Below are 22,545 nucleotides of genomic sequence, written 5' to 3' on the forward strand. Positions count from 1 at the left end.
GCTTCTGTTAGAACGTTTACCAATGGTAAAAGTCAGACACATCTGGCTAAGAACAAGTGAATACAGCTAGGAACTTAGTTCAGTTACTTTTCAAAATATTTATCAATTATTTTCTAGTGAGGTGGATGTACACGAGACCTTGAACCACTTTCTTCCCTGTCACCTTCCTGCGATTTTTCCTCCTAAGAAATTGAGCAAAAATTCTTGAAGTCATTTGTTGGAAACCTGAACTCTTGATTTGAAAGAACTGAGGTATCATTCCAGGCAAAACGGGGAAGAGTCCGGGATACATCAAGCAGTGGGAACTGGGGAAATTTTGGCAGCTCTTTAATTGCGCCATGTGAATTAGTTCAGGTTTACAAGCCTTGGCTCTCGAAGTGTTTCAATAAAAATAATCAAAGGTAAGGATCACCCTCCTGCTGTTGCATAGTTTTCAACTAGTGATGTTCATCACCAAGAGGTGTTTTGTCCCTCAGATACTGCTAAATGTAAAACTTTCACCAGATTTTTTCCAAAGTGATGCAGTATAATAACAGAATGCAAACATCTGCGCTTTGGGCCTACTTTTTGTGGTATTATCTGCTTAGGATGTATCGAGCGCTGTTCTAAGCCCTGGGGAAGATACACATAAATCAAGTTGGACCCAGTCCCTGTCCCAAGTAAGGCTCACAGTCAGTCCCATTTTTCAGACGAGGTCATTGAGGCACAGAGAAGTGAAGTGACTTGCCCGAGGTCACACAGCAGACAAGTGGCAGAGCCGGGATTAGAAACCAGGTCCTCCAGCTCCCAGGCGTGTCCGCTTTACTCTAGGCCATGCTGCTTTTTTATATCTCTCTACTCTATAAAGTGAGACGCTTTACACTTCCAATAAAGGTTCTGTACAGACCTCTGAATGTCAGGGATCTGCTTCCAGAAAGGTGACCCCAAGGTCCTTGTAAGCCCAGTCTTGGAGGAAAAGTCAGGCTCTGTTGATCAAAACTGAACCTAATTGCTCCTTGGCCATCAGGATTGTGAGGACCTCAGGTTTGGGGATTAATTCTTGGGGAAATTTAGGGCCCCTTTCCCCTCTCCGCCTACCCGCCCAGACTCTCCAAGGCTCTGCACACAGTAAGCGCTCAATAAATACGGTTGAGTGAATGATTACTAATCTCGAGAAACCGCTGGAGCTGTGTAATGGAGCAGTCAGGTTGATTCCAGATTGGCTTCAGTTCCAGGCGGTGTGGCTGACAGAGTTTTGACTACTGGCTTTTTAACCTATCTTTAAAGCTGCAAATATTAATTTCTGTTGAGACATCCCTTATGTCGGTAATCCCGTATTTCCTATATATTACCATAACTGATGTTTTTCCCTCTGGAATCAACCTTAGAGTTGAAAGTATTTATTGAGCACCCACAGTGTGCAGAGCACTGTACTAAGCTCTTGGGAATGTACCAAAACTCTGCCAAATGCTCAGTTTGCTTTTATTCATTCAATCATATTGAGCGCTTACTGTGTGCAGAGCACTGTACTAAGCGCTTGGGAAGTACAAGTTGGCAACATATAGAGACGGTCCCTACCCAACAGCGGGCTCACAGTCTAGAAGAATAATGATGGTATTTGTTAAGCGCTTACTATGTGCAAAACACTGTTCTAAGCGTTGGGAAGGTTACAAGGTGATCATGTTGTCCCACGGGGGGCTCACAGTCTTAATTCCCATTTTTTACAGATGAGGTAGCTGAGGCACAGAGAAGTTAAGTGACTTGCCCAAAGTCTCACAGCTGACAAGTGGCGGAGCCGGGATTTGAACCCATGATCTCTGACTCCAAAGTCCGTGCTCTTTCCACCGAGCCACGCTGCTTTTATATTGTGTTTATCAGATCATGTGAGAACCTGTAGAGTGAAATGAATAGGAGAGTTAGCCATGGTTGTTTCTAGTCGGCAATCCGCGTCCACAACCCCCCTAGTTAATAAGTTCACCCAATTCTGCCAGAATAAAGGTTTTCATTATACGTTTTAAATAGAACAAAAAACAGAATTAGGGAACCTTCTTCAGACCAGGTACATCTGTCCGTTTCCAGCACAACACGGTTTGGGAGGAAACTTGTGCATATGTGCGTGATGTCAGACTCAGTGCGAATTCTCTAATGTGTTTTCCTTAGCGTGAGGGTCTGCAAGAATGCTCCCAACATTATACAATAATAATAATAATAATAATATTGATGGTATTTGTTAAGTTCTTACTGTGTGCCAGGCACTGTACTAAGGGGTGGGTACAAGCAAATCAGGTTGGACACATTCCCTGTCCGACATAAAGGCTCAAAATCTCAATCCCCATTTAACAGCTGAGGTAACTGAGGCACAGAAAAGTTAAGTGACTTGCCCAAGGTCACACAGCGGACAAGTGGCAGAGCTGGGATGAGAACTCATGACCTTCCGACCCCCAGGTGTGCCCGATCCACTGTGCCATGCTGCTTTTTATTGAAAGGCTGGGTGTATCATATGAGCAACTCCACACCTCGGACCCAAAATGTGGAAATCCCACAGAATAATAATGATGGAATTTGTTAAGCGCTTACCGTGGCAAAGCAGTGTTCTAAACGCTCAGTCTGAAAAGGGGGAGATTTTAAGTTCCAAATCTATTTCCGTCCATAGCTTTTCTGTTGCTACAATCACATATTTGCCCTGTGTAACTAAACCATTTCCTTCTGTATTGTGCCAAAGGAAATAAGGGAGTTTTAAGTTTTTTGTGCATAAAAGAATGCAGATTTTTTTCTTTTCTTGGTGACAGCATGTGACAGCACCTGGGAAATTGTAGGAGTGCTGAATAGAATCAGCCCAATCCCACACAAGGAAATTGCCCAACTGTATTCTGTTATCGCTTAGTTAAAACCAGGATAATCATCATCAATCGTATTTATTGAGCGCTTACTATGTGCAGAGCACTGTACTAAGCGCTTGGGAAGTACAAATCGGAAATTTCTCATGTGTGTTAGCCAAGCAGGTGCACTGCAATGCATGGCACCTCTTTTTAATGAGGACCCATCTAATCATTCCACTTAAGCTTGGTGATTTGCACAGCTGCAGATTGGCCTATTTAGAGTAATCCTGTTGTGAACAATGATAGATTCTGGATTTTCACTTCACAAGCAGTGTGGCATTTGAAGTCCCGGAGAGGATAGCCTCTTGACTTTCATGCATATGGATATGCACTTTGAGAGGTGGAAATGATTTACTGAGCCTGGATGCAGTCAGATAACTGTCAGTCACTGGGGCTCATCATTTTCCTTCTTCCTGCTGCAACTTTTTTTCTGTTAGGACCTCCGCCAGATTAGTCCAGTGCTCTGCACACAGTAAGCGCTCAATAAATACGATTGAATGAATGAATGGTGGGGAGAAGATACAAAAGAAGATAAAACATATTTTTTAAAAATTTAATTTTTAAAAAGTTAATTTTCTTCATTGTTAGCAACTTATTCTATTTATTTTATTTTGTTAATATGTTTTGATTTGTTCTCTGTCTCCCCCTTCTAGATTGTGAGCCCACTGTTGGGTAGGGACCATCGCTATATGTTGCCATCTTGTACTTCCCAAGCGCTTAGTACAGTGCTCTGCACACAGTAAGCGCTCAATAAATACGATTGAATGAATGAATGAATAGGGCACAGTCCCGGTATTAATAATAATAATAATAATGGCATTTATTAAGCACTTACTATGTGCAAAGCACTGTTCTAAGCACTGGGGAGGTTACAAGGTGATCAGGTTGTCCCATAGGGGGCTCGCAGTCTTAATCCCCATTTTACAGATGAGGTAACTGAGGCCCAGAGAAGTCAAGTGACTTGCCCAGAGTCACACAGCTGACAATCGGCAGAGCCGGGATTTGAACCCATGATCTCTGACTCTGCTCTTTCCACTGAGCCACGCTGCTTCTCGATGGTATTCCATGGAGCTCACCGTCTAAGAGGAAGGGAGGACAGGTATTGAATCCCCGTTTCACGGATGAGGAAACTGAAGCACGGGAGAAGTTAAGTGACTTGCCCAAAGTCACACAGCGGGGATTAGGACCCCAGACCCATACTCTTTCCAGCAGTCCATTGGCATCTCCATGCTTGAGGGCAAATACCATGTGCAGTGATTTCTGTTGCACGCTCCCAAATACGCTTAATTCAGCCGTCGGCACACCGTAAGCGCTGAGTAAATGGGGTTGATTGCAAAAGCAGCATGGGGAAAGCAGCAAGCCAATTTCTCTCCTTCTTCCCTGAAGTCAGTTGGTAAAGAGAACGGTGGGAGAATGTCGACCCTAAGCTCCCTTATGTGCAGGGATCACATCTTCCAACTCCAGCGTACTTTCCCGAGTGCTTAGTACACTGCTCTGCATTCAGTAAACACTCATTAAGTGCCGCTGATTGAGGGCGATTGGAGAGGCAACATTGTCTGCCAGGAGCAAGGACTCAGCGACAGAGAGGAGAAACAGCGACTGAGTTAGGAAGAGGTCGAGAATAAATGGGAGTTTTCCCACGATGGAGTTGGGGTTTCCCAGGCCTCGCCTTGATGGGGAGATGGTTGGGAAATTGAGGGAAGCATGAAGCAAGCAGCAAAGATGGGGTAACTGGGAGTGAGCTGACTGAGAATGTGTCTGTTTATTGTTATTTTGTACTCTCCTAAGCGCTCTGTACAGTGCTCTGCACACTGTAAGCACGCAATAAATATGATTGACTGACTTATGGGGATATAGTGTTGAGCAGCGGGAAGATCTCCGGCCAGCGGAGGGTTTCAGGAGGCAAAGTGAGCTTTAAATCGGCTAAAGTCTGTTGCTCGACTCAGCTTTAACGGAAATACCTCGAGTTCTGCTTAGGTATGCCGCCGTTCTATTTATACTTTCCAAGACTGGAAAGGGATGAAGAATCAATAGGACGTGTTCATAAAAAATAGAAGGAATCAAGAAAGGAAATTCCCTGTGGCTCGAGAATGACTAGAAAGTGCTTTCTATGTTTAGGCTGTTTTATTTGATTTTAGACAGGTTCATGCTGTTTGTTCCTTGGATAGAGGTCTTTATTTCGTGGATTTAATCCCTTGGCATAGTAGATTCTGCTCTGTCTGATGTACTTTATTTGCCAAAAGGATGGGGATGATATTTTTTACAGTCCAAGAATACTCCCTGGAGCGCTTACGATATAGATATATATGTGGACATACTCAAACATGGGCGTACTATATAGACAGATGGTTGTCTTTTTTAAGCTCCTCGAGGGTAAGGGTCATTTATTCCAACTCTATTGTATTGTAGTCTCCCAAGCAAGTCTCCAAGCACAGTGCTTTACCTACAGTAAGTGCTCAATAACTACTGTCTATTGAGTCATTTAAAATATGACACCACTGACAGTGAAATTTATTTCTTGGTACTTTAGACTGTAAGCTTCACTCTGGACTGTAAATTCCTTGTTGGCAGGGAACATGCTTACCACCTCTGTTGAACTGAACTCTTCCAAGCATTAGTACAATGCTTTACACACAGTAAGTGCTCAATAAATACCATTTCTTGATTGATTGGCGTGAATGACCGACTGAAAAGCCCACTGCAGGAGGAGAATCTAGATAAAGTGGTTTGCAGAAGGACAATAGAAAATCTTGATTGTGATTCCCCTCCACAGGGAAGTTTTATTTGAAGATTTGAACATTCACTGCTCCCTCTGTTCCAGAAAGTAGCCAGGAGATAAGAAAAAGAAAGTCATAAACCAGCATCATTCTGAGATTAAGTGCATTTTTTTTTTCCCACCTAAAGGAAAAACTTTTCCCTGAAACTGTGCTCAGCGTGTGGGTGGTATTCTGTGGGGAGTGAGAAGTTTCTTAATCCCCTGTGCTTCTGTTTTGTTTTTTTGATTTTTTTTTTGCCATTCTTTTTATTTGGGGTCACAAAGAGAGGAGGTGAAAAGTGAACTGGGACTTACTCATCCTGTATTCATCTTGTCTCGAGTGACTGATCCGTGAAAGAAAAGCCAGCCCATGGAGTTCTCATTTTCTGGAAAGCTCTTTCACAAGCTGACAGCCAGTTTGATTTACAGCTGAATCCCCGCAGCCACCAACTGATGTAAAAGCGACCCGTCTCATTCCGTTGAGATTTGGAGGCCGCTTTCCTTCCCTCACATTTCCAGGAATCGGACCAGTTCCGATCTTTCGTCAGTACAGACAGGTCTGGGTTTAGTCATTGTTCAAGCCCTGTAGCACTTAATAATTGTGGAATTCTTTAAGCGCGTACTATGTGCCAGGCACTCTACTAAGCGCTGGGGGGGTGCGGGGTTACAAGCAAATCGGGTTGGACACAGTCCTTTTCCCACACCGGGCTCACAGTCTTAATCCCCATTTTACAGATGAAGGAACTGAAGCACAGAGAAGTGAAGTGACTTACCCAAGGCCACCCGGCAGAAAAGCGACTTCACAACTAAGTAGGGTTTTAATGATGACTAGGACGATAAGACTCTGAATCCCTGCCTCCTCTCTTTGAGAAGCCCTAAGGGAAGGAAGTCAAAAACTCAGGTTCTAATCCTGGCTCTTCCACTTGCCTGCCGTGTGACTCGGGCATGTCACTTCACTTCTCGGAGCCTCAGTTTCCTCATCTATCAAATGGGGATTCAGTGCCTGTTCTCCCTCCTCTTTAGACTGGGAATGAACCCTACATGGGACAGGGATTGGGTCCAGTCTGATGATCTTGTATTTACCCCAGTGCTTAGTGCAGTGTCTGGCACATAGTAAGCACTTTACAAATACCACTACTGTTCTTGGTGGCAAATAAGAAACATTATTATTTAATGTTGCCGTGGGTGTAGGGGATTCAGTAAATCATCTGCTCCCAAGTGAAAAAATCACCTTCATCAGCAACCTCGATAGGTTGGAAACTAACTAAATCCGTATCCTGGGTTTATTTCAGGTATTGCTAAATCCGTAATTTTTCTCCTCTGCTTGCTTTGCCCTTACTGTTTAGTAACCATCCAATGCTTTTATCTTAATACCCTCTGTGATTTTTATCTTCCATTATGCCAGCGGTGTCTCTGTGACGCAAATAATCTTATAAATCCCATTTTAAACACAAGGGAGTTATAAAACAGGCGTCACCCTAAATTTGAAATGTAGTTTAAAATGAGATCTTCCACCCAGCCTGTGGATTGCCCTGTGAGGTCCCTTGCCTTCCCTTACTGAGTTTTTTACATTCCAGAAATGATTCACTCCTTTTTTCCCCTGAATCATTATTGAAGTCCAAGCCCCGGGTATTTACCTTGAGTTTTATGAATAGAATACACTCTGTTCTCTAAGATCTTCATTCTGCTGTCATATTTAATAGATAACGTGACCTCATTTTGTCTTTCAGGTTGAATTCTCCTATCCTCCTCTGATCACAGGAGAGGGACATGACAGCCACGCTCTACCAGAAGAATGGAAATATTTACCTTTCCTTGCCTTGCCTGATGGAGCTCACAACTATCAGGAAGGTATGAAGATGGATACGGTCAGGTCTTCCATACTGCACGTTTTAACTTTGTGTTTTGGGTCGAATGCTACCAGGGCACTAGGAAAATTGGAATGCAGTGTTGGAAGAAAGGGTTGAGTGTATACAGAGTGGGGTGGTGGACCACAGCCAGAGAGCTTTCCTTAACCAAGGGTTCTATTGGGAATAAAACCCTTGGCATATGGGGGAAACTGAGTGTAGTTTAGGGTACACTGGGGAAGCTCAGAGAATAGCCAAGCAAATTAAACTATTCCCAGTTAACAGGGTTCTAAGTGTTTGAAATTGAACTCCAGGATGATCATGCCTCCTCATCATGAGTGATATTTTTAAAGTGCCAGTAACGAATAGGACTTGTACTTGATGGTAATTCAGAAGAAATTTTAGGATATAACCTCCAGCCTCAAGGAGTCTTCAGTCTGTGGGGAGGACAAGGTTATAATAAAGGATATTTGGGTAGCTAGAAATAAACCCCCAGATAATTAATCAATAATAACAAACCAGTAAGTACTGAGAAAGCTTGGGGAATGGCTTGGCATGGATGGTGAGGGAGTTAATCCAGGGTATGCCTCCTGAAGGAGGTGGATTTTGAAACGGTCTTTGAAGGAGAGGTAGAACATGGTTTGAAGCTGAGGGGTCTGAGAGAGGAATTTTTGAAAAGAAACTTGCGTAGCCCCTGGACCTCTACTGAGCATCGTGAAGACTCAGGATGCTCAGACTCCTGATAAATATTTCATTTCCTCCAAAAAAAAAAGTCTAACTTTTTTTCTAAGTGAGCTACACCTCTCAGTTTGGATTTTCCACTGCGTAGAACCTTGTCTATATTCCTCAGTTATTCCGATCCCATGTGGTAAGTGAGGAAATTGAGATCCAAGCTTAGTCACTAGCTCAGGGCCACAGTGTTCATCAGTGGGAGAGTTAGGATGAAAACGTATAATCTTCTTATTGCCCAATCCAACACCCTCGACTCCTTTTTATAAATGCCCTGATGAGGCAGGAGAAAGAACTAAAAATAACCTTTAGGAATAGCATGTAATTACTCTAAGTGCTCTGGAACCATTTCTAGAGCTTGTCTGGCTCCTGAGCCAGGCCCGGAAATCCGAAGTGAAGCCTCCAAGAGCAGAGGCTCAATTCCTCGTGGGTTTCTCTCCCAAACCCCTGATCCGAAACAGGTTGGTCCAACCTGTTATTATGAGATCTTCTTCAAGGTGCGGTGAAAATGCTGCAGCTAAAGGGAAAAAACTACCTTTGGGCCGATTCTCGATGGAGAAATCAGTGCTGCGTATGAGGGCTTTGCACCGTCCACAATTGGGGCTTACAGATAGGACTAACACAGAAGTCAAATTCACTTTCTCAGCCCCCCAAATGAGGCTTTGACTTACATATTCTGTATGTTGATTATTTTTCTTACCATCTCTCTCCCAAGCACTGTCTGCCAGTCTCTTGCTACCTCTCCCATCGTTTTGCGGGACTCTTCCAGCCTAGGAATGGGTTTCCCACCGCATCCCTCCTCTTCTGCCTTTAGGGTGCCACACTGCTTCTGGTGACTGATCTGTTCTGTGTCTAAGGCTCCTACGTGGCTACTCACTGTCTGTGGTTCCAGAGCAGTGCTGGGTAGCATCTCCACCTGAGGCAAAAGACAGACAGACGGATAGTCCCCGAGTCCAAACCCGAGAAGGCTGAAGACGGCAGTGCGGCTGATTAGAGCCCTGGTAGCCAGCCTTCCCCAAACAGAACTGCCCCAGATCAAAGGAGGAAATTTGCACTGCCTTCACCTTGGCTAATCTAGATCAGAAAAACTTCAACTATTGCTCCCTGAGATAATGTCCAGGTAACTTCCAGCCACCTCCCCATGGTGTAGTGGCTAGAACCCGGGCCTGAGCGTCAGAAGGTCGTGAGTTCTAATCCCAGCTCTGCCACTCATCTGTTGTGTGACGCAGGGCAAGTCACTTCACTTCTCTGGGCCTCAGTTACCTCATCTGGAGAATGGGGATTGAGACTGTGAGCCCCACATGGGACAGGGACTGTTTCCAACCCGATTTACTTGTATCCACCCCAGCGCTTAGTACAGTGCCTGGCACATAGTAAGCGCTTAACAGACGCCATCATTATTATTATTATTATTATTATTATTATTAGAAAAAACTTTGGGAGCCCTCTGTTGTTGGCCTGCTCCCAGAAGGTTCATTAACCAGTTGGGGGAAGAAAACCACATTCACATCCTCTCCAAAGCAAACTTGTGATGCAATACAGAGTTTCAACCAAAATCCTGGCTTACCCCCAGACTGACCAATGTAGGGTATTGCTCCTTAAGTTAACCTGGGCTACCACAAAAATAACCCACAACTGAAAACATCCACATATCTACCTGTGGATGGTCCTTGGAGACTGTCCCCAGGGAGGATGCTTGTGTGAATGAGTGTGTGGCTGGGTTCTTCCCACTATTTCATAACAAAAGGAGAAAATGAATCCCAGCCAGGCCCCCAAACTGGACCCAAACCCCCAGAAAAGCCCCCGGTGAATCCCTGGGGAAGGAAGCCAGTCGATGATGGGATGAGCCCCATCAGGAACTGGGGGTTATCCGGAAGCAGATCCAGAAGTCAGCTCTATCCTGAAGGAAAGCCCAGGACCATTTGTCTCCATGAGCAGAGTGCAACATCAATCAGTCAATCAATCGTATTTATTGAGCGCTTACTGTGTGCAGAGGACTGTACTAAGCGCTTGGGAAGTACAAGTTGGCAACATATAGAGACAGTCCCTACCCAACAGTGGGCTCACAGTCTAAAAGGGGGAGACAGAGAACAAAACCAAACATACTAACAAAATAAAATAAGTAGAATAGATATGTACAAGTCAAAAGACTAGTGTACGGAGGATATGAGGTGATGAGAAGTGAAAGCCTGAAGCCAACATGCTCCTGCCCGCAAGAGGGAAGATCTGAGACTACGGGTGGGCAGAACTACATCATCATCAATCGTATTTATTGAGCGCTTACTATGTGCAGAGCACTGTACTAAGCACTTGGGAAGTACAAGTTGGCAACATATACAGTCCCTACCCAACAGTGGGCTGTGGATGTTAGGAAGACAGCTTCACACTCTCCCTCTGCTCTGTGGGACTGCATGGATTGTAGCTGTTTGGCTCCGTCCTCTTGCTCTGCTTGCTGCTATTTGCCCACCCGAGGAGATCACCATCCATAGGGTAGACCTTCTCCTTTCCCAACCACGAGGCCCGCTCGCTCAACCGCACCGCAAACCATCTGTGGCAACTGCCATCTGAATTTGAGTGTTGGAGATCGCCTCTGGGCCCCGAGGCCACAGCACCTTAGCAGTGGGGAGGCACGATGGCTCTCTATCCTTTCTGGTTTCCCTTTTTAACCTTCCCTTCTGCCTTGCTCTCTGTCACAGTCCTGTCCTGGAATTGGCCGGGCTCTAGCTGATATCATCAGACGCGTAGCCACTCCACGAGTGTCAGACATGGGTGAGAGTAAATGACTCGCCTCCACGTGGCATGCTTCTCAAGGCAGGAAGACCTGAAATTCTCCCTCCTTTGTGGCCCGGGCAGGATATCACAAAGTCAGTTTTAATTTTGAAGAGCCTTTTTTTTTAAGCCCTTGAAAGGTGTAAACAGTGTGTAATATGATTATTTAACTTTCAGTGAGTATCTGCCTATTATTTGGTCCAGTTATAGTCTTGAAGTAGACCGTCCGGGACACTTTACGGTGCTAGAGTGGTGGTGTAGTGAAGAGGCTAACATGTTACTGGATCCGGATTGGGTTTTAAAATTGCATCGGCAATGTTCACATTCTTAATAATAATAGCATTCATTAAGTGGTCATTATGTGCCAAGCACTGTCTAAGTAAGTATGGGCATAGATATCAGATAATCAGATCGATCCCTCACAAAGAGAAGGAAGGAGAACAGTTATATATCACTTACCTTTCTTGGTTTATTGCCACTAACCGTATTCTTCCTCCACAACATTTCCAGGGTCCACCTTTAATAATAATAATAATAATAATGAAGGTATTTGTTTAGCACTTTCTGTGTGTCAAGCACTGATCTAAGCATCGGGGTGATAAAAAAGCGCTTACTATGGGCCAGGCACTGTTCTGAGCCCTGGAGTAAATACGAGGTAATCAGGTTGGACACAGTCCCTATCCCACATGGGGCTCACAGTCTTAATCCCCATTTTACAGATGAGGTAACTGAGGCATGGTGAAATTAAGTGACTTTCCCCAGGTCACATAGCCGACAGGTGGCAGAGCCAGGATTAGAACCCAGGTCCTTCCGACCCCCAGGCCCGTACTCTAACCAATTACATCAGGCTCTTTGAAAGCTCCTTGAGGGCAGGAATCTGTGTCTCTTTTAACCTTTTGTTCTCTTCCAAACGCTGCTCTGCACACAGCACTCAATAAATGCCATTGATTTATCGGTTGATTGATTGGTCTCTCTGACTCCATTCACTCCCGTCTCCAGTCGGTACTTCACTCTGCTTCCCAGTTCATTTTTTGAAATAATCCTAACGGAATTTATTAAGCGCTTGCTATGGGCCAAGCACTGTTCTAAGCGCTGGGGTAGGTACCAGGTTATTAGATTGTCCCACGTGGGGCTCGCAGTCTTAATCCCCCTTTTACAGATGAGGTAACTGAGGCACAGAGAAGTGAAGTGACTCGCCCAAAGTCATACTTGCATAAGTGCCGTGTGACTGGGGTGAGTGTCAAAGTGCTTAAAGGGTAGACAGTCAAGCGTGTAGTTGATGAAGAGGGGAGGGAGGAGTGGGAATGCCAGCTTCGGGAAGACCTCGGAGGAGATATGATTTTAGGAGGGTTTTGAAGGTGGGAAGGCAACCTGTTGAACGTGAAGAGGGAGGTAAGTTCCAGGCCCGAGGGAGGTTCGAGGCACGGGGTCAGTGGTGGGATAATAAATGCCATTATTATTATTATTATTGTTATTATTATAGATGCGGTCGAGATGCAGAGAGTAGGTGGGCATCCGAGGAGCGGACTACACGGGTTGGGTTGAGAACTGATCGAGTTCCTTAAAGCCGATAGGGAAGGGTTTCTGTTTGATGCGGAGGTGAATGGGCCAGGGGGTTTTTGAAGAGGGAGAGGTACAGATTGAATGATTTTTCCAAAAAATTGTCTGGGCAGCAAAGTAGAATATGGACTGGAGAGGAGGAAGATTGGAGGCGGGACGTACATATCTTACAAACTCTATGTCTGTTTCCCCTGCAAAATCGTAAGCTCCTGGAGGACAGGGATTATGTATACTAATTCCACTGTACTCTCCCAGATGCTTTCTACACAGTTCAGTGCTCAATAATTACTATTGACTGGTGTCCGAAATGAGATTTTAAGAAGGTTAACAGTAAGAGGCCTTGCTGTTACGTAGCTATTTCAGTTATTGTGGTGTCAGATCACTATTATTTGCAGCTTTATGGTTTTCTGTGAGGGAGTAACTAAAAAAAAATGCAAAACTGACACATCTGTTCCAAGGAAATTTCCGCCCATTGTTATTTAACAAATGCAGAAGCTACTGGTAGTCACCATTTATGGAGTGGGGTTTTTTTGGCACCAAAGGACCGTTGCAATTTTGTTCTTGTCGTTTAACGGTTTAACTATAGGTAAGTTTCAGATTTTGTGTTGTGTCCAGCTACTGTTGAATTCCCAGCCTAACTCCAGCTCAGGCGAACTGGATGATTGAAAAGCCCGAATAATGGAAAAATCCCTCTGTCAGTGAAGGCTAGACTTTTTACTGTCTATTCATTCTGATGACTTGACACCTGTCCACATGTTTTGTTTTTTTGTCTGTCTCCCCCTTCTAGACTGTGAGCCCGTTGCTGGGTAGGGACCGTCTCTATATGTTGCCAACTTGTACTTCCCAAGCGCTTAGTACAGCGCTCTGCACACAGTAAGCACTCAGTAAATACGATTGAATGAATGCATGAATAGTCATGCCACAACATTCGTTGTTCTGACACCAGGACGGAGGGGAAAGTCTTCCAGACTTTGCTGGGAATCATCAGTCAATCAAATCAATCAAGCAGCGTGGCCTAGGGAATAGAGCACGCACCTGCGAGTCAGAAGGACCTGGGTTCTAATCCCGGCTCTGCCACTTATCTGCTGTGTGACCTTGGGCAAGTCACTTCTCTGTGCTTCCCTCATCTGTACAAGAGGGATTAAGACTGGTTGGACTCCATGTGTCCAACCTGATTCGCTTGTGTGTACTACAGTGCTTAGTATAGTGCCTGGCACAAAGTAAACGCTTAATACCATAAAAAAATCCCGTCAGTGGCGTCCCTGAGCTGAAAAACCTCCAATCTCTGCATTCCACCCACACTGGATTCACTGCTGAATGGGGTGGGTGGATTCCGCCCCTTCCTTCTGCGGCGGGATGAGGCTGGAGAGGAGGAGAGATGGGAGTGTGGGGAAGTGGAAGCAATCCCGACACAGAGGAAAACTTGGCTGTAAAAGCCTCAACGTTGAGCAGGGCTGCACGTCCCCATCCCAACTCCTCTCATAAAGCCCCGCTCAACATCGTAACTTTCACCACAAAGGCTAGACCCCTCTGGTTCACGTGCAAAACTATCTTCCCACCCCAATTTGCCGTAGAAAGGTCGTGGCTAATTCTGCACCCCAGATGAACCACAGCTCATTAGTGGAGATTATATTGTGCTTTGGTGCAGAGTAGCCATCACCTGAGGAGAGTGCCATTTTGGCAGAGAAGTTGGCAATGACGACAACAGGTGAAGAAAGTTTTGCATCTTTGGGCTTTGACGAATTGATGTGTCCATATTCCTTTCCTTAGATACCGTGTTTTTCCACTTGCCACCCAGAAACGGAAGTCGAACAACGGTATATGGCGTTTCTTGCTACAGGCAGATAGAAGCCAAGGTAAGACAGTAATAATAAAAATAATGATGATGGTATTTGTTAAGCCCTTACTCTGTGCCAAGCACTGTTCTGAACTGCTGGGGCAGATACAAGGTGATCAGGTTGTCCCACGTGGGGTTCACAGTCTTAACCCCCATTTTACAGAGGAGGTCACTGAGGCACAGAGAAGTGAAGTGACTTGCCCAAGGTCACACAGCAGACAAGCGGAGGAGCCGGGATTAGAACCCACGTCCTCTGACTCCCAAGCCCGTGCCCTTTCCACTAAGCCACATGGCTTCTCTAAATTCAGGTCGTTACGGCTAAGTCAACTGAGTGAGGCTCTGTGGGAGTTTGCCAAAATAATTATTTTCTAGAGCCCTATTCTGAACCTTTAACCCTGAAGGAAAATTTTCACAGAACCCGGTTTTTATAACAGTTGTAATTTTTATAGGCACCCGTGTCTGTTTTGGAAATGTTGTGCCATGGTAACCATAATCAGGTGGGCATTTTTGCCTGATGTAGAAAAATTTGAGTTTTGGTTGGTATAAACTTAGACCTGTCATGAACACCTGAGACTACAGCTGGAGTTTTACAGCTGACAGTACAAAGGTTCAGATTCTCTAATCATCTTAGAAAAGATTACAGACATGTATTTCAGTTGTAGGGTATGTTTTATAGTTGTTTACCTATGTCATGTTTATAGTAAATTTTATAGTATGTGACAAAAATGTATGTTGTGTTTGTAAAAAGGAACATCTCACTATATAATTTACTATATGTAATTTTACAGTGTTCTTGATTTTCCCTCCATAGTATTTGGTTCATATTTTAGTAAGATTGGGTTGTCACACAAGCATTTTTAAATGGAAACAGTGTAGCCAAGGGTGATAGAGTTGACTACTCCTACAGCCGTTGTTCCGTTTCATTCCTAAATAAATATACTTACTGTCGTCCAAACCCTCCCTGATTGATAAACTGGGTCTGAGCATTTGCTTCAAGATCCAGATCCCCACCCTTTCAGGGTTTACTGTTGAGTACAGAACTATTTGTTCTAGATTAGGTTACTCCTCAGTGTGTACTGTGCCCGCTGATGTCACAACTGTTTACAAAGCTGCATTAAAAAATGAACCTGAGGCCCACTGGCAGTTTTCACTTTGTTTCTGTGGTATCATTTTCCAGTCGCATGGGCACACCTGTCTGTGCAGGTGCATACACCCATAATAGTAATAATGACGTTGGTGTTTGTTAAGCGCTTACTATGTGCAAAGCCCTGTTCAAAGCACTGGGTGGTTACAAGGTGATCAGGTTGTCCCACGGGGGGGGGCTCACAGTTTGAGTCCATATTTTACAGATGAGGTAACTGAGGCACAGAGAAGTTAAGTGACTTGCCCAAAGTCACACAGCTGACAGTTGGCAGAGCCGGGATTTGAACCCATGACCTGTGACTCCAAGGTTGTCCCACGGGGGGCTCACGGTCATCACCCCCATTTTCCAGAGGCGCAGAGGAGTGAAGTGGCTCTCCCCAAGTCACCCGGCTGACAATTGGCAGAGGCGGGATTCGAACCCATGACCTCCCAAGCGCTTAGTACAGTGCTCTGCACACAGTGAGCGCTCAATAAATACGATTGAATGAAAATGAATAATAATAACGATGGCATTTACTAAGTGCGTACTATGTGCAAAGCACCGTTCTAAGCGCTGGGAGGGGGGATAGAAGGTGATAAACTCACAGTTTGAATCCCTGTTTTACAGATGAGGTAACTGAGGCCCAGAGAAGTTAAGTGACTTGCCCAGAGTCACACAGCTGACAGTTGGCGGAGCTGGGATTTGAACCCATGACCTCTGACTCCAAAGCCCGGGCTCTTTCCACTGAGCCACTCTGCTTCTGTGCGTCAGTAGGTCAGAGAAGGCCAAATAAATTAGGATGCCTTTTTTACAGTAATCTCAATTCAGTAATTACTAGTGTTTATTGAGTGTCTACGGTGTGCACAACACTGTCAACTCAGCCGTTGGGTGAGTCCAGTAGCGGAAGAAGACTGAATTAAAGGGCGGACGCCGGAGGAAATGTGTGGGGAGTCCAGAAATGAGGAAGCCGAAACAGGGCCCCCCTACCCGAGCTTTTCAGGAGGGGCTGCACTGAGAGGCCACCACCACCCTGGACACACTTGGATTCCCACTAAACACCCCACATCGTGCAGTGGATGGTGACGGGATGGATGATACTATTTGTGTATTCACATCTCGCTGGGAAGATCGACGCACAATATCCCGCCCTTTTCATTCTTGTTTTAAATTTTTAAATGGCATTTATTAAGCACTTACTATGTGCAAAGCACTGTTCGAAGCGCTGGAGCACCGTTCCTCCCAAGATATCTTCCTCACTCTCCTGCCCTCGACTCTCCCGCCTTTCACCCGGTCGTATTTACTGAGCGCTTGTCTTGTCTTGTTCATTCATTCATTCAGTCGTATTTATTGAGTGCTTACTGTGTGCGGAGCACTGTACTAAGCACTTACGCTGTCGAGTCGTCTCCGACCCACAGCGACTCCGTGGGCACATCTCTCCCAGAACGCCTTCACCTCTGCCCTCTGAAACCCCAACTTACTCCCTGCCGTCGGATCACTTCCATCCCCGCGCCGTCTCTGAGCAGCAGGGGCCATCCGCGGGAAGAGCTGAGCAGCAGTCAGTCATATTTACCGAGCACTTACTGTGTGCAGAGCACTGTACTAAGCGCTTGGGAGAGTACAATGTAACGATGAACTGACACATTCCCTGCCCACAACGAGCTTACAGTCTAGAGACGAGGTTGCAGCCCCCACTGCTGTGGCCGACCTTGCTGACCATGATGCTGGGGATAGACAGATCTCACTCTTCTCTTGCCATTCATTCGTTCATTCAGTTGTATTTATTGAGCGCTCACTGTGTGCAGAGCACTGTACTAAGCGCTTGGGAAGTATAAGTTGGCATCATATAGAGACGGTCCCTACCCAACAACGGGCTCACAGTCTAGAAGGGGAAGACAGACAACAAAACAAAACATGCAGACAGGTGTCAGGTTGTCAGAACAAATAGAATTAAAGCTAAATGCACGTCATTTACCATGGGTGAAGCAGCATGGCATAGTGGCTAGGCCCGGGCCCGGGTTCTAATTCTGGCTCCGCCACTCGTGTGACCTTGGGCAAGTCACTTGACCTCTTGGGCCTCAGTTACCTCATCTGGAAAGGGATTGAGACCGTGAGCCCCACATGTGTCCCCCTTATAGACTGTGAGCCCACTGTTGGGTAGGGGCTGTCTCTACATGTTGCCAACTTGTACTTCCCAAGCGCTTAGTACAGTGCTCTGCACACAGTAAGCGCTCAATAAATACGATTGATGATGATGATGATGTGTCCAACCGATTTGCTGGTATCCACTCCAGCGCTTAGTACAGTGCCTGGTACAAAGTAAGCGCTTAACAAATACCATTATTATTATTATTATTATCATTATCAATCTCTCTTCCACCTTCTTGTGGTTCAGGGTTATGAGATATGTGGTACCTGAGCAACTCCCCACTCCAGAATTTCACTGTCCTGTCGTTCAGTACAGGGCACTGCTCGCTGTAAGCGCTTGATAAATACCATTGCCAACAACTACTGTCTTTAGAGTAAGTTGCATAATGCAGAAGTACGGTGGGAGAGATGTTGGCTGCTAGTGAACTGTACTTTCTCAAGCACTTAGTATAGTACTCTGCTCACGATAAGCGCTGAATAAATAAGCGACTGCAGTAGGGTGTTAACTCTGTAATATATGTTCAAGGGGAAAGTTCAGAACTTTCTTTGGATAAAAAAAATCCAAGCAAAACAAATAACCCCGTATTTCTCTGAAGTGGATTGATGTACTGGAGTTCCAACTGCTCTTTCTCCATGAACACTTAGCAAAATGATTTTTAGGGATTTCGCTTTGCTGTGGAATAGGAACAAGAATTGAATGGTGATGACTACATTGAGTTCCTCAATGGAATCCAGGGGAAGGGACAGGGTGACTTACATATTTCAAACTTAAACTGGGTCCTCAGAATGATGTTCTCTGAGATCTTATATTTAACCCAGACGATTCGACAAGCACTTGCTGAGTTTCTGGACATTAAACATTCGGATGCGCACTTATCTGCGAAAATTATCTGTTCGTTGACTTACGTGGTCATTTTTTGTCCCTTAATAGACGCTGAAAGTACGGCAAGCAGATGTCACCCGAGAAACTGTTCAAAAGAGTGTCTGCGTGTTAAGCCAGCTGGTAAGAGACGGAGTAATTTGAAAGGAATAAAATGCATATTGGAGAATGAAAGATACAGCTCAGACTAGGTTTTTTTTTTAGGTGCTGTGGTGAAAAGGTTGGGTTGGGAAAATAACTGGCTTTTTCTTCTTGGAGAATGAAAGATATAGCTCAGACCAGATTTTTTTAGGAGCTTCGGGTGCTGTGGTGAAAAGGTTGGGTTGGGAAGGAGGTAGAAGCTATTGAATAAAGAGTTTTAAAAAATATGAACAGATTTCACTGTCCTCCTCTGTCCCCAGACCCAACGATCATAGGTGATTGAGTACTTTTTCTCAATTATTCATTCAATCATATTTATTGAGCACCTGCTGTGTGCAGAGCACTGTACTAAGCTAATGCCGTACCTATGTAACAGATAACTTAGTTCACATTTATAGCCACGACACAGTATTAAACACAAAACCAGCCCCTCTAATTAGAGTTTCAGAATCCTTCTATGCCCTTCTATATGCTTTACATTGTTTTATAGGCCTGCGATTTTTTTAAATTCCCAAATTCTGACTAAGTGTATAATGTATTCTGAGTATTGTACCTATTTATGTCATTTTTATGTCTCAAGTTGATAAATTGCAACTATACCATCACTCATTAGGGTTTTTTTTAATAAAGCAGAAAATGTATTTAACCCCTTCCATAACACTCATGCTTTCTAGTCCTTTGTCTGAAGTCATCACCATTCAATTCTTGTTCCTATTCCACAGCAAAGCGAAATCCCTAAAAATCATTTTGCTGAGTGTTCATGGAGAAAGAGCAGTTGGAACTCTGGTACATCAATCCACTTCAGGGAAATATGGGGTTATTTGTTTCGTTTGGATTTTTTTTATCCAAAGAAGGTTCTGAACTTTCCCCTTAGAAATTGCAGAATCAACTTTTTTCTGGGAATTAACGAGTTTTACGAGCCCTGTAAATGGCTGTCGTAAAATTTCCCACAAAAGTCTACGTGACGGTTAAAGATTAAAATAATTGCCGGAAAATGTAAACTTTTCTGAATGTTTTTTCCATGTAGAGGTGTGTGGCAAGAACAACCTCATTAATCACCTAGTGAAAACTGTGCCTGCAGCCATTTCTTTGGGTCTGGCTTTTGACACTCTGTTGCTTGCCCCACCTCACAGATTGCTGCTTGGCAATTTTTCTGTGGGCCTGCTAGGTAAGCATCCCTATTTTTTAAGCCTTCTGCAGAGAGGGTTTCCTTGTTCAAAGGTTAGTAAAGGAACTTTCCCTGTAGAGAAGAGGCCAAAGAAAACTGTATTATTGCAATTGGGAAAATTCTCTTGACGCAGTCACTAGAAGTTCTTTAAGGGCAACACAAGCATTTGACAAGAAGAGGTCTATTATACAAGTTTTAAATGCATGTAGCTTTTGCCTGAAGACTTTTGATGAGACTGCCACATCATTCTAACCAAAGGCAATCGAAAACTAGTCTGCTTAGCATGAGTTGTAGTTTTGCCCTCAGATCTGTGACAGATTTGGATCTGTGTTGTCATCTGTGTCCAAAAAATTCAGGGAAGTTGCAGATTAGAAGTGTGACATTTTTTGCAGATTAGACGTGTGACATTTTTGACATTTTCAGAATGTTTGTACATATTTATTACTCTATTTTACTTGTACATATCTATTCTATTTATTTTATTTTGTTAATATGTTTTGTTTTGTTCTCTGTCTCCCCCTTTTAGACTGTGAGCCCACTGTTGGGTAGGGACTGTCTCTATGTGTTGCCAACTTGTACTTCCCAAGCGCTTAGTACAGTGCTCTGCACACAGTAAGCGCTCAATAAATACGATTGATGATGATGACGTTGTTAATGGATTTCGAGGGCTAGACTCTGTCTTTGATTCTTGTGGGGTTCAATGTAGGAAATAAGATCTTTAAGAATTTGCTTTTCCCCAAAAGGGTTGACACGAGACCGCCCAGACAAAATGGCATTAATATGGATGGCATTTGACCCACAGTAACCCCACAGAATAGTAGCACTGACTGAAATTGGCATTTATTTAGCACATTTCTCGAGCACATCTGGGAATAATTAAAAGACTTTGTGTTTCTTTTCATTTCTCATCGTGTAAACAGGGAGGGGACGAGTATTTTAATCCTCACTTTACAGGCGCACTAACCCCGAATTGTGGTTTCCACATGAAACTGCTGGCCTTGGGCTCCTGAGATGCATGGGAGATGTAGGGAGGGATTCGGGGGTCAGGACCAGGTTAGGGGGAAGACCAGATAAGCCGTTTGCCTCAGCAAAACCCTAGGACAAAATGCTCACTGGGATAGGCCAGTCCTGTCTGTCATCTGATCAGGGCCACTAGCACCAGTCCTTTGGCAGAGGCCCAATCAATCAGTTGTATTTATTGAGTGCTTACTGTGTGCAGAGCACTGTACCAAGAGTTTGGGAGAGTACAGTACAGTTTCTGCAGCGATTCCCCACTTCTTCCCTCCCCTAACATCCCCAGCGTCCCCACCCCAATGACATAAAGATGGGTGACAAGCTGTAGGGAGTCCAGCAGTAGCAGTGGTCAGGGCGGCTGGTTGGAGCTGTGGCCCAAGCCAGTCACCAGGTGAGATGGACCTGCATCTGGCCAGCCCAAATGACAATGAGGACTGAGCAATTATCCGATTGATTTACTCTCCCTAGACTGCCCAACTGGATAATGGATTTTTTGGCCTGTAGGATTTACTCAGGTTGCCCCCTTAGAGTACGTCAACTAGATCACATCACTCGAAACCATCGCCAATACCCCTGCTCCTCCTCCATCCTCTTCTACTCACCTTGTTTTCCGTGCAGTAACTCAAGAAGAGATCTTTTGCCTCTCTGACTCTACCCCCTCCACCTGTGCTTCTGACCTCATCTGTTGTATTCTCTCCCAAGTGCTTAGTACAGTGCTCTGCACATCGTGTTCAATAAATATGATTGATCGATCCCTTCTTCCGTCCTTAACTGCCATCATCAACAGTTCACTTTCCAACGGCTGCCTCCCCACTGCTTTCAAACATGCTTACCTATCCCCTGTCCTAAAAAAACCCTCCCTTGACCCACAGCCTCCAGTTATTGTCCCATCTCCCTCCTGTTGTTCTCCAGACTTTTTGAGAGAGTTGTTTGTACCCACTCTCTCCACTTCCTCTCCTCCAATTCCCTCCTTGACCCTCTCCACTTCACTCCATGGTAACCAGTGACGTTCTTCTCACCAAATCTGATGGCCTCTATTCTCTCCAATCTTCTTAGACCTCTCGGCTGACTTCGCCACTGTAGAACACCCCCTTTCCCTGAAACTTTATCCAACCTTGGCTTCCCTGACACTTCGTTCTACTCGTATCTCTGTGACTGCTTCCTCTCAGTCTCTAATCAGTCAATCCATCACTCATGTCTGTTGATCGCCTACTATGTACCGGGCTTTGTAGTAAGCTCTTGGGAGTGTGCTGTATAACAGAGTTGGTAGACATGTTCCCTTCCCACAGTGATCTTATACTTTAAGAGGGGGAGACAGGTAGGAATATAAATATATTAAATTATGGAAATGTGCATAAGTGCTGTGGGGTTGAGGGAGGAGTGAATAAAAGGTGCAATTCCAGGTGCAAGGGTAATGCGAAATGAGGGCTTAGATAGGAAAGACATCTTGGGAGAGATGTGCTTTTAACAAGTTTTTGAAGGTGGGGAGAACCCACCTTCAATCCCACAGGATTGTCTGTGGGATATGAAGAGGGAGGACATTCCAGGCCAGAGGCAGGATGAGGGCGATAGTTGTAGGTGAGGTGGATGAGATTGAGGTGCAGTGAATCGGTTGGCATTAGAGGAGCCAAGCGAGCTGGCTGGGCTGTAGTGGAAAGCAATTAGGTAAGGGAATTGAGTGCATTCAAGTTAATTATAAGGATTTTCTGTTTGATGTGG

At 44.7% G+C, this 22,545-nt stretch overlaps 1 protein-coding gene across 1 annotated transcript in view; it reads left to right on the plus strand.

The window, feature by feature from the left end:
- AVL9 (AVL9 cell migration associated) overlaps window positions 1-22,545 on the plus strand; it is a 74,955-nt gene that overhangs the window by 13,954 nt on the left and 38,456 nt on the right. The window contains 3 exon segments of the mRNA XM_038759590.1: window positions 7,344-7,464; window positions 14,289-14,374; window positions 18,555-18,626. Coding sequence (XP_038615518.1) covers window positions 7,344-7,464; window positions 14,289-14,374; window positions 18,555-18,626 — 279 coding nt within the window.

Source organism: Tachyglossus aculeatus, chromosome 2 (genome assembly GCF_015852505.1).
Source record: "Tachyglossus aculeatus isolate mTacAcu1 chromosome 2, mTacAcu1.pri, whole genome shotgun sequence".
Lineage (NCBI taxonomy): Eukaryota > Metazoa > Chordata > Mammalia > Monotremata > Tachyglossidae > Tachyglossus > Tachyglossus aculeatus.